The 12,388-nt window shown below is 36.1% G+C and overlaps 1 protein-coding gene across 2 annotated transcripts in view; it reads left to right on the top strand.

Annotated features, from left to right (window-relative positions):
- EPS15 (epidermal growth factor receptor pathway substrate 15) overlaps positions 1-12,388 on the top strand; it is a 155,583-nt gene that overhangs the window by 31,677 nt on the left and 111,518 nt on the right. For both annotated transcript variants that reach the window (XM_042951217.1, XM_042951218.1), the window contains exon 2: positions 9,337-9,378. In XM_042951217.1, the coding sequence (XP_042807151.1) occupies positions 9,337-9,378 (42 nt within the window). The remainder of the gene's footprint in view (positions 1-9,336; positions 9,379-12,388) is intronic.

Below are 12,388 nucleotides of genomic sequence, written 5' to 3'. Positions count from 1 at the left end.
GATCATGACCTGAGCCCAAGTTGGACGCTTTACTGACTGAGCCACCCAGGTGCCCTGGTTTTATAGATATTTTTGTGCATGTTTGTATGTATGTAGTTCTATGTATATGCAGTTTTTTTTTAAATATGAAATTTATTGTCAAATTGGTTTCCATACAACACCCAGTGCTCATTCCAACAGGTGCTCTCCTCAATACCCATCACCCACCCACCCCTCCCTCCCACTCCCCATCAACGCTCAGTTTGTTCTCAGTTTGTAAGAGTCTCTTATGTTTTGGCTCCCTCCCTCTCTAACCGTTTTTTTTTTTTTTCCTTCCTTTCCCCCATGGTCTTCTGTTAAGTTTCTCAGGATCCACATAAGAGTGAAAACATATGGCATCTGTCTTTCACTTAGCATAACACTCTCCAGTTCCATCCACGTTGCTACAAAAGGCCATATTTCATTCTTTCTCATTGCCACGTAGTATTCCATTGTGTATATAAACCACGATTTCTTTATCCATTCATCAGTTGATGGACTATGCATATGCAGTTTTATCATGTGTGGATTCATGTAGCTAACAGTAAGTAATTAAGATAAAGAACTGTTCCATCACAAAGGTTTTTATGTTACTCCTTTATGTTCATACCCATTCCCCTCTTCATTTTATTAATTTATTCACTGGTTATTCTTTATTGTATGACCTTGTGATTAATGGAAAAAAGATAAAAATTATGTTTTAGAGATCCTTTCTCTGTTTTTACCTTTTTTCCCCACATTGTACTATAACCATTTATAATAAGCCTAACACTATTTAAAGTTTCAGTTCATTTTGTGTATTATAGAATCAGTCTCTCAAAAGTCCTATGATGTAGCATCTACCTCCCATATAACCCCCCAGAGATGAAACTAAAAATTCCATATGAAGCAATTCTTGACATTTATTTACTAACCTATGGATTTCCCTAGTAATCAGGTCCTCCTCCTCCTCCTCCTCCTCCTCCTCCTCCTCCTCCTCCTCCTCCTTCCTTCTTCCTTCTTCCTTCTTCTTTTACTACCTGGTATACTTTGGTGTTAGATTATCTATATGTTAACTTTTGCAAAATTATTTTGAGTAAGAAATAACCAAAAACATCAGTAGCTTACAATGGCAAAAGTTTAATTATTGCTCATGTTATAGGTTCTCCTAGTAATCATCTATGGTTCTATACTACGATTCTTTTTCATTTTAGGATCCAGAGTGAAAGAGCACCCCCTATTTGTGACATACGGTTCTCTTGGTAGAGAGAAAAGAGCAAGAGTTGGTGAAAACACACAATAGTTCTTAAGGCTTCTAACTTGGAACTGGAAGTTTCTCCTATTTCACTGGCCAAAGTAAGTCAAATGGCCAAGCCAGCAGTAGGGCTGTTCTTGCCATAGAGAGGCACTACAAGTCACACGGCAGCAGGCAGGGATGTTAATACTTTTATAAGAGGAGAATAAATGATTGAGAATTATAATGCAACCTGCCTTAGGATAGTATAGTATGCTATACTTTTGTAATAATTTTTTTCTTACTAAAGTTTACTATACTTTAAATGATTTTTTTCTTAATAAAAATAGATCTTTTTTTTTTCTTTGTTGCATTAGTTAAGGGTGTTGGTTCAAGCCAAAATCATAGTGCTTAAACAAGAGAGTTTATCTTCCTCAAGTAACTGTCCAGGTAGAGTAAATGGTATAGGGCTGATACGGCATCTTCATGATAGTGTCAGGGATCTACGCCCTTTTTCTCTTATCATTCTTTTATTCTCAGCCATGTTTTCCATCTCAGTCTGGACCGCTGTTCCATGTTCTGCTACCATATCTTCATTCTGGCCAGCTAGAAGAAGGACTAGGAGGTAGAAAGCATTCTCCTCCCCTGTAGGTATATAACCTGGAGTTGGACACATTATTTACATCCTCATTCCATTGGGAGAATTGGGATTGTAAGAGAGGCTGGGAAATGTAGCTTTCGCTAGGTGTCCATATGTCCAGGTAAAGCTTAGGGATGCTGTGAGACTATAGATGCTGGAGAGGATGTGGTGAAACGGGAACCCTCTTGCACTGTTGGTGGGAATGCAAATTGGTGTAGCCACTCTGGAAAACAGAGTGGAGGTTCCTCAAAAAATTAAAAATAGACCTACCCTGTGACCCTGCAATAGCACTGCTAGGAATTTACCCAAGGGATACAGGAGTGCTGATGCATAGGGGCACTTGTACCCCAATGTGTATAGCAACACTCTCAACAATAGCCAAATTATGGAAAGAGCCTAAATGTCCATCAACTGATGAATGGATAAAGAAATTGTGGTTTATATACACAATGGAGTACTACGTGGCAATGAGAAAGAATGAAATATGGCCCTTTGTAGCAACGTGGATGGAACTGGAGAGTGTGATGCTAAGTGAAATAAGCCATACAGAGAAAGACAGATACCATATGTGTTCACTCTTATGTGGATCCTGAGAAACTTAACAGAAACCCATGGGGGAGGGGAAGGAGAAAAAAAAAAACAAAAGAGGTTAGAGTGGGAGAGAGAGCCAAAGCATAAGAGACTGTTAAAAACTGAGAACAAACTGAGGGTTGATGGGGGGTGGGAGGGAGGGGTGAGTGGGTGATGGGTATTGAGGAGGACACCTTTTGGGATGAGCACTGGGTATTGTATGGAAACCAATTTAACAATAAATTTCATATATTGAAAAAAAAAAGCTTAGGGATGCTGTTACTAAAGAAAGAAGAGAAGAAAGGATATTAGGAAACAAGTAATCATCTCTTTTTATTTCAATTAATTTAATTCATATAAGACCGATGAAAAATAGACATTATTAGCACTTTATAGATAAGGAGACAGGCTTTTTAAAAAGGTGAAGTAAATTGTTCAAGATCATCTAAAAAGTAATGGAATGGACTTTGAATCTAGGCCCATCTGATACCAAAACTTGAGTATTTTTTTACAAAACTGTATTTACTTTCTAACATCTATTATAAGCACTTAACATTTTTTCAGAGTAGTAATAAATAGCTACTGACTCTTGAGAAGGAATTCTTACATTTATGAATATTTTACTTTGTGGCAACTGATAAGAGTTTATTATATAGCTAATTAATAAATAATTGCTTTTAAATAATGTTAGCATTTTAAAAGATCAGATTTTTGTCTTGACAACTGTAGTTTAAAAGTTTTCCTTTAGAAATTAATTTAGATGCTAAAAATTCATATGCATTTTTTTTTTTAATTTTAGAGAGAGAAAGCATGAGTGGGGGAGGGGGATACAGGGAGAGAATCTCAAATAGGCTCCATGCTCAGCACGGTTCAGTCCCATGTGTGGGGTTCAGTCCCATGACCCTGGGATCATGACCTCAGCCCAAATCAAGAGTCAGATGCTCAAACCACCTGAGCCACCCAGGCACCCCCCATATGCAATTTTCAATACTGATTTCAGAATTTTGGAGTTTTATGTTTTTCCTCAAATTGAAAATGGCTTTTTTGTTTTACTTATAAAAGTAGGATGTGCTTATTATAAAAAATGTTTTCAGAGAATACATAGTAGTACAAAGATGAATGTAAAAATAATTTATGATCCCATTTTTCAGAGATAATGACTATTACCATTTTTTTAATTTTTTAATTTATTTTTTAATGTTTATTTATTTTTGAGACAGAGACAGAGCATGAACGGGGGAGGGTCAGAGAGGGAGGGAGACACAGAAATTGAAGCAGGCTCCAGGCTCTGAGCCATCAGCACAGAGCCCGACGCGGGGCTCGAACTCACGGACCGTGAGAACATTGGCCTGAGCTGAAGTCGGAGACTGAGCCACCCAGGCGTCCCATCACTATTACCATTTTAGCTCTGCCTTTCAAATTTTTTTCTGTCTGCATTCATTGTGTGTGTTGTGTATGTGTGAATTCTTTTTGATCTAAGATGATCATATTTCAACAAAAATTTTTTTTTTACTGAGACATAACAAAAATGCTCATTGGTCTTCTTGCTTGATGAATGAATTGGCAATTTGGATGGCTTTTTCCATTCTCATTTAGCTGTATCGTATTAGTATACTAATCAGCACAGGGTGTACTTTAGAACACTTTAGTGAGCTAATGCCTTCTCAGATGTGTTTATGTAGTAACCAATGTGATGTCTGTAACATGATGATTAATAAGGTATAGTTTGGAGCTCAGAATTTCTGTATATGAGATTTTTTTTTCTGGGTACTAAAAATTCAACTGAACTATCTTTAAAAATTAACTCTTCATTATTGATGGAATGTATTTCATTTGCTTCCTCTGGAAAAGTATTTTTACTCTTGTCTTTTTACTTTTTACTCTTGTAAGTAGGGTGAGTATACCATTTTTCATTCAACCTGGACATTTTTGAGAATGAAAGGGACATTTATAAATATTTAGAATTCTGTAAGTTTTTTGAAATACTTATTTTTTTTGGCCATCAAAATGATTTCATTACATTGGTAGATTAGTAAAGGAGTTCTAGTCAGAGACAATTTTCAAAAACAAAATGTACTAAAGTACATTTGTTCTTTGTTATAACAAAATTAAGGTTTTACATTGTCAGAATATTAAAAAACACAAATAGAATTTTTTTTTGGTATTTTTTAAATCATTTTTTAGCCGTAAGTGTCTCTAATATTGTGTCACTAATACTTTCTGAAGAATGTAATTATTTTCCAGTGCAGTTTAACTAGTTTAAATTTATTCATAAAATTGTCTGCTGTAGTTAATCTTCACAGTTTATTCTCTGTAACCAGTAATATTAATTGCTAATGTACTCTATTTGTTGTGATGTACCTGGTTAGTTCAGGGAAAAAAATTACTAAATGAAGTATATTCTTAATTCTCATTTTTTTCTTATTGAAAATTATGAATTTGTTAGCCCCAATATTTTTACAGGAGGTGTTACAGGCCTCTATTAAGGTACTCTCTTTGACAAATATTTTTATAAGACAAATCTTGTCATAGAAGTTGTCCCTCTTTATGATTATTTTATGTTTCACTAAATTTAGTGCAAAATTGTAGGCTTTCTATAATTTCATTTTATTCCAGTACAGACTATAAATGTATCCAGTTAAAAATAGCAGGAATCTTTTGATGGAACTCCTATAATTCATTACAAAGTATAATTATAGAATTTCAGAATTAAATCTTACATACTCTTTGAACCCTCATCATTTAATTTGTTTAGTTCTTGCCTTGTTTTTGAGGAGTATGTTTCAGTGTCTTGGCAGATTTGGTTTATAATAATTGGTATTTGCTAAAAGCTTCAAAAGCTGAAGTGTTTTTGGAACTTTATTCATTGAACTTCAACTTTTGATTAAAGATTCTCAATTGATTTTGAGCAATGTACAACCAATTTCTAGAGGACTTGTTTTCAAAAAGATTCAGTACTGAGACACTTAGGTTGCATTTATGAAGTCAGTTTTCCAATGATTACAGTCTTTAAAATCAGATGACAGGTTGCAAGGAGAGTGTACATAAGTTTTTTTTGTTTTTTTGTGTCTAATACCATTTTTATCCTTAAAATTTTAACTGTGGATACATGAAAACATTTGTAAATTTGGACAGTTGTAGCTAACTCATTAACAGTGATGTCACTAGAGCTCCATGATAAATAGCAGTAGCTTCAAAAATTTTATGCAAATTACCTATCTATCCATTTTTCAGAGAAATGAAAACTGAGTATTTAATTTTGTATTAAACATAGAATTTCTGGGGCGCCTGGGTGGCGCAGTCGGTTAAGCGTCCGACTTCAGCCAGGTCACGATCTCGCGGTCCGTGAGTTCGAGCCCCGCGTCAGGCTCTGGGCTGATGGCTCGGAGCCTGGAGCCTGTTTCCGATTCTGTGTCTCCCTCTCTCTCTGCCCCTCCCCCGTTCATGCTCTGTCTCTCTCTGTCCCAAAACTAAATAAAAAACGTTGAAAAAAAAAATTAAAAAAAAAAAAAAACATAGAATTTCTTCTTTTTAGTTCATTGTTTCTGAAAGGGCTTCTTGGATAATAAAAAACAATTGCCAAACAACAAAATAAGTAGTTCTAGAGTTATATACCATACAGTAAATAATAAAATTCAGACTATTGTTGACTCCTTGCATATACTTCATTTGTCCATAGCCTGTACTTTCCCACTGACTTAGCCAGCTGGTGGGTGGCCTGGGGCATGTTGCAGGTCTTTGTACGTGTCACTGCAGTGACTGGCATACCAAATAGCCATCAGGAGTACCAGTGTCAAATACTACCACTATCCCACAAGGGTGTAAGGAGTTAGCAACTTCTAAGGTTGCTTGTGTCTGAGGATACTTTTCAGTGAGTCTTCTGCATGCTGTTTCTTGAAAAGAAGATGGTAGTGATACTGTATCTGCGAAGAATTGGGAAAAGAAAGATGGAATTATCACTAGTCCTCTTACAGATTTCATCATTTGAAGAAGTGGATAAAGCACTTACCCTCTACTAGTTAGTTGATAGCTTGGCCAGAAGTTAGATGTATACAGTAGAGGTGTACTAAATCCATCTTCGTTTATTTTTTTGTTTGTTTTTATTTTTTTTTAAGTTTATTTATTTTGACAGAAACAGAGATAGCACGAGTCGGGGAGGGACAGAGAGAGAGGGAGAGAGAGAGAATCCCAACCAGTCTTTGCACTGTGAGCATGGAGCCTGATGCGGGGCTCAAACTCACAAACTGCAAGATCATAACCTGAGCTGAAGTTGGAGGCTTAACTGACTGAGCCACCCAGGTGCCCCTCATCTTGTTTTATTTTAATACTGCCACTAATAATAATAGTTCATTTAAGAAAATGCAAAATCTGAGACAAATGGTAAACTGGATGGGATGCTGGGACAACAGATTGTAAATCAAGACTGTCCTGAGCAAACCAGGACATATGGAAAGGAGCATGATACTGTGAAAGAGCATGGAGCTTCGAGTGAGATAGACCTGTGTTTAAGTCTGGGCTCTGCCGTTTAAAACCTTGGACAAGTTGGGGCGCCTGGATTGCTCAGTTGGTTAAGCGTCCAACTCTCTCTCTCTCTCTCTTTTTTTTTTTTTAATGTTTATTTTTGAGAGAGAGAGACAGAGCACGAGCAGGGGAGGGGCACAGAGAGAGGGAGACACAGAATCTGAATTAGGCTCCAGGCTCCAAGCTGTCAGCACAGAGCCCTACACAGGGCTCGAACTCATGAGTTGTGAGATCATGACCTAAGCCGAAGTGGACGCTTAACAAACTAAGCCACCCAGGCACCCCAGTATCCCACTCTTGATCTCAGCTCAGGTCTTGATCTCAGGGTGGTGAGTTCAAGCCCCACCTTGGACTCCACATTGGGCATGTGAGGCCTACTTAAAAAAAGTAAATAAAAGCTTGGACAAATAATCTTTCTGAGACTAGGTATATTAGGGTTCTCCAGAGAAACAGGACCAACAGGATAGACACACACACATTCACGTACACTGAATGATTGACTAATTTTATGGAATTGGCTTATGCAATTGTGGATGCTGGCAAGTCCTAAATCTGTAGGGCAGGCCAGCAGGGGAGAGTTAATGTTGCTGCTGAATCTAATGGCTTTCTGGAGACAATACCTTCTTCTTCAGGAGGCTTCGGTCTTTTTTCTTAAGACCTTCAACTGATTGGATGAGGCCCACCCACATTACTATACTCAAAGTGTACTGATATAAATATTAATCACATTAAAAAATACCTTTACAGTAACATCTAGAAGAGTGTTTGACCAAACAACTGGACTAGCCTAGCCAAATTGACACATACAATTAACCTTCATACTAGGTTTCCTCACGTGCAAACTTGAATGATACTATGTGGCTCACACTAGATTTCCTTATTTGCAAACTGGAATGATACTATGTGGCTCACAAGGATTATTAGCATAATGTGTTCTCAAAGTAGGCATTCAGTGAATGTTGATTTCTTAATCCAATTTTCATACCCATTAAGGCTATAGCCCCAACCTTGATGCTTGAAGATTTTTTTGTGTGTTTATTTTCGTATTTCTAGCTAGACTTCTCTTGCCCCCTCATCTACTTAATAAGTCCTGAAAATCTATCTTACAAATGTTTATTCAGACCATATTCTTCTTTTCTGCCATTTCTAGTGTTCAGGTCCTCTGCTGGGCTCATTAAAATTATTTCCTAAGTAGCCTTCTACTTTCCATCCTATTTTCCCCTCTTCACAAATTATCACCTGGACCTAATGCTATGTTAATAACTCTTGAATCTGTTCCCTTTTTCCATTCTCATTTTCTTTACTTTTACCATGGCATATGAATCCTTTCTTAAGTTATCTTCTACAAAACTTCAAAATCTTACTTCCAATTCCTGTCACCATTCAGAACTCCTTACTGTTCTTTTCAAATGTAACTGAGCTTTCTGTTGATTGTATGCCCTTACCTCTGTGTAGAATCACCTTCTCACCTTCCCCCCCCATTCTTCAAATTCCTGCACTGATGTCACTTCCATGAAGCCTTCTTGGATTCCCTTCCTGGTTCCAGAACACTCTTACCCAATCATGTACAGGTGAACTTGAGCCTTCAGACACTGATACTCCTAAGCTGCCTTTGAAATGAGAATAGGAAATCTGTTCATCAGCAGACCAGGGAACCCTTTGAACTGTGGTATGAATCGAACAGCACTCCTTGCCTACAAGCATTTCAGGTCTGATGATGTAAACATCATCTTTTTGTATATCTGTTTCTGTATTCATTTGATTGTTTTATTGAAGTGGTACTTGAGTTGTATTCATAGGGACCTTGGACACTTGAGTGGAGGGCGAATGCCAAAGGTTTGAGCCTTTCAACTGTCTTTAACCAAAGTATTTCACCCCTAATTTGTTATATTTTGGGTTTCTGGGTAAAATTTTGCATGAGAAAAAGGAGTTTTTATGTCAAAAATAATTTTAAAATTGTTTTATTTTTTTGTCTACTTGATTCCTTTTTTTTTTTTTTTTCTTTTTGAAGTTTATTTGTTTTGGGAGGGGGTAGAGAGAGGGAGAGAGAGAGATTCCCAAGCAGGCTTCTCACTGTAAGCATAGAGCCCACAAACTGTGAGATCATGGCCAGAGCCAAACTCAGATGCTTAACTGACTGAACCACCCAGGCACCTTTCTACTTGACTCTACTTGATTCTTAGTAATCTATAGGGCTGCCTTTATTCATTTTCCCTCCCCGCCAGGAGAAACTAAAACAAACTTTTTGAAATGAAGGATATTTTAATCTTATTCATTTTGTGTCTCAAATATCTGTTAAATGAATGCAAATATAATAGTATAAATTATTGAATAACATTTATTTATTTATTTATTATTTATTTATTTATTTTAGTTATCAAGTGGGAATCCTGTGTATGAAAAGTACTACAGACAGGTAAGATTTCTGTTTCTTTGTTTTTCTAGATTGAACATAAAAGGTAAGTTCAGTTATTGATTGTATGTTTGCAGATTACCAGCCAACAAGAACACATTTGACATGTCTTGTTTTCAATTTCTTGTGCTTTAGCCTTCTGCTTTGAGTGCTTAATGATTTTGAGAAGCTATCAGAAAAATGAACAAAAGAGATAATTAACTTACCTATCTCAAATATCATTCTATCCATATAACATATAACGTTAGCTATATATTATAAAATCCATAAAACATTAGACATATTCATCCAGATATAAATATACAAATTAATTATAAGCCAAATAGAAATGACTTTTATGTTGTTTTTAAGATTCACTTAACTTTAATTTTCACAAAGTTAAAACTATGACTCTCATACAAATATAAAACGAACATATGTCAAGGATTTTATTTACCTCAATTACTGGGAGAACCAGTAAGATATAAAAACGAGAATATGAACTGTAGAGATTTATATTCTCCACAATACAAAATTCATTTATTGTTATGGAAAGGAATCATTGCATTGCTATCGGTTTTCTATAATTTAACTTCTATTCCTGCATAGTGTAAAAGAGGCTAGTAAATAGAAAGTAAATCAGGGGTACATACACTGGATAACCTCTTGAGGGTATAGACAATCTCATTTGCCCATTTCCAATATTTGATCACTTTTCCTAACAATCTCCTCACCTGATTATGATCAGAAAAGGCTACAATTTGACCTATTTACATAATTACAACAAGTTGATTAACCATTCATTATAAGTCTCCTTGGGTGTGACTTGCAAATATGCAGCCATACATTCACTATTGAACATCTTCTGAGCCTGGAGAATTAATTTCTGCTTGAAATTTTGGATTGTAGTTTTTAAAGCCTTTGCTATTTCTCCTCTATCTTGAGACTAGGATCCAAACCCTAGAAATTCTTTCCCTCATATTTCATCTATAGTAAATATGAATTTGAATGAATTTATCTCATCTTTTTTTTTTAAGTTTATTTATTTTGAGAGAGAGAGAGCAAGTAGGGGAGGGACAGACAGAGCAGGAGAAAGAGAATCCCAACCAGACTCCATGCTATCAGAGTGGAGCCCAGTGCGAGGCTCAAACTCACAAACCGTGAGATCATGACTTGAGCCGAAACCAAGAGTCAGATGCTTAACTGACTGAGCCACCCAGGCACCCCTGAATTTATCTCATCTTAAGGTTTCCCCTATCTGCTAAGGCTCCTAGCCTGCTAAGTGACCTTGCTTTGGGGCCTTATAAACCAGGTTGCAGGCCAGTTTTCTTGGGAGGGCTTTCTAGACTTTGGCTCTACATAAAGTCTGTCCTTATTCCATGATAGTGGCTTATTCTTTCTGAATAAAAGAGAATTATTCTCAAATAGGCCTTATTTTGTGCAATTGATTTACTGATTGATTTCCACATATCATTAGAAAATAGAATATTAAAAATAATACCAAGTTTCCCAAATTAACCATAATTAAATATTTGTCAACAGTTTATTCAGTCATGTGTAATTAATTCTTCTTTCCCTGCATCTTAGGTCAGGAGTCTATTTTCATGAAATATATCTACTTCTGGACTGCATGGTCCTGCAAAATTATGACTTAGTCCATCCAGCAGTACATTCTGAGAATTAGTCTAAATGATGTCAGCTCAGAAGTCTTTATCCCAAAGTCTATATTTTGAAGTGTTAATAATTCAGAGTATGTGGGATAGTTTTTTTCTATGAGGCCCTGAGACTGTCTTTGTCTTTGGTGAAGACAAAGATTCTAGCCTGTAGCTTATGGCAGAGCCTTTGGGTAAGCATCAGAATACAACATAAACTTCTGTAGATGACAGAGACTGAATGGCTGTGTTTAATTTATTATAGTAACCAAATGAATGGAAGATAGTAAAATTGGAATATGATACATAAATATTTCATAAGAGTTTGGTCAGTGTTTCCTCTGACAGCCTCTCTATTTAGGCCATGCTGGGGATAGATGTTTCCTTCCACCACCCCCAACCCTGGTTAGGGAGTAGGCAAAGAAGGAGTTCTGGAGAATTTTAGAAGCAGGTTTCTCAACCCTTTTTATACTTCCTTGTTAACCCAAATTTGGATTGGGCAATTCTTTCTTTTTTGCTGAGTGCCTTGTTTATCCCGTGTTCCAGCACTTGAAAGAAAGGATTTCTTTTTTGCCTTTTGCTAGGATTGGCCTGTCTGGAATGTTTTGTATGTGTTTACAACAAACTTAATCTTTTAACTAAACTGGAAAAACAGCTCACAAATATCCTTGTATCATGTTACCTTTCCCATGACTTTTTAAACATTTACTTTTTGTTTTTACAAACAGAATTTTACTTTAGGAAATCTTAACAGAAATGAGAGTCATTTTTTTGAACTTTTTTTCTGTTCTTGACGTTATTCTTTTTAAAAGGAAAGTCCCCATCAATTAAAATGACGTGTTTTCCTTAATGTGCTTTAGGAACTTAATAATTTTTAAAATATTTCTTTAAGTTTGTTATGGAATCACTGCTGGTCTTAGAGCTGATACTGCTTTGATTTTTTTTTAAGTGTTGCAGTTTCTAAGAGTAAGTATGAAAGCAGAAGTTAGTGATTTAAAGATGTTTGAAAAAATAGATAACATATACAGCTATTCCCATTTGTCAAAAGACCTCTCAAGGAAATGCTGCCCTTTCCTCCCTATTTATTAGAATTTAAATGGTAACTATAGAAGACTTGGAGTCAGAAGTTATATGTTAATGTTATGACTCCACTAATTTTGCTGTGCTTCCTCTGAGCTTCAGTTTTCTCATTTGTATAACAGGAACAATAAAAACCTTTCTGTAAATTGCCAGTGCTATCGAGATGTGTCGATTCTACTCATGTGGCTCTCCATGTATTTCTTGGCTTTTGTTAGTCAAAGGATTCCTGTTCCCTTTTTGAAAAAAACAGTTCCCAAGTCCCAGGGACAAAGGCAGGTAAATAATGATAATTTTGTCTTTGT

This window comes from Panthera leo, chromosome C1, assembly GCF_018350215.1.
Source record: "Panthera leo isolate Ple1 chromosome C1, P.leo_Ple1_pat1.1, whole genome shotgun sequence".
In the NCBI taxonomy this organism is placed as follows: Eukaryota; Metazoa; Chordata; class Mammalia; order Carnivora; family Felidae; genus Panthera; species Panthera leo.
The sequence above is the reverse complement of the archived record's forward strand: the minus strand, read 5'-3'. Positions and strand labels throughout refer to the sequence as shown.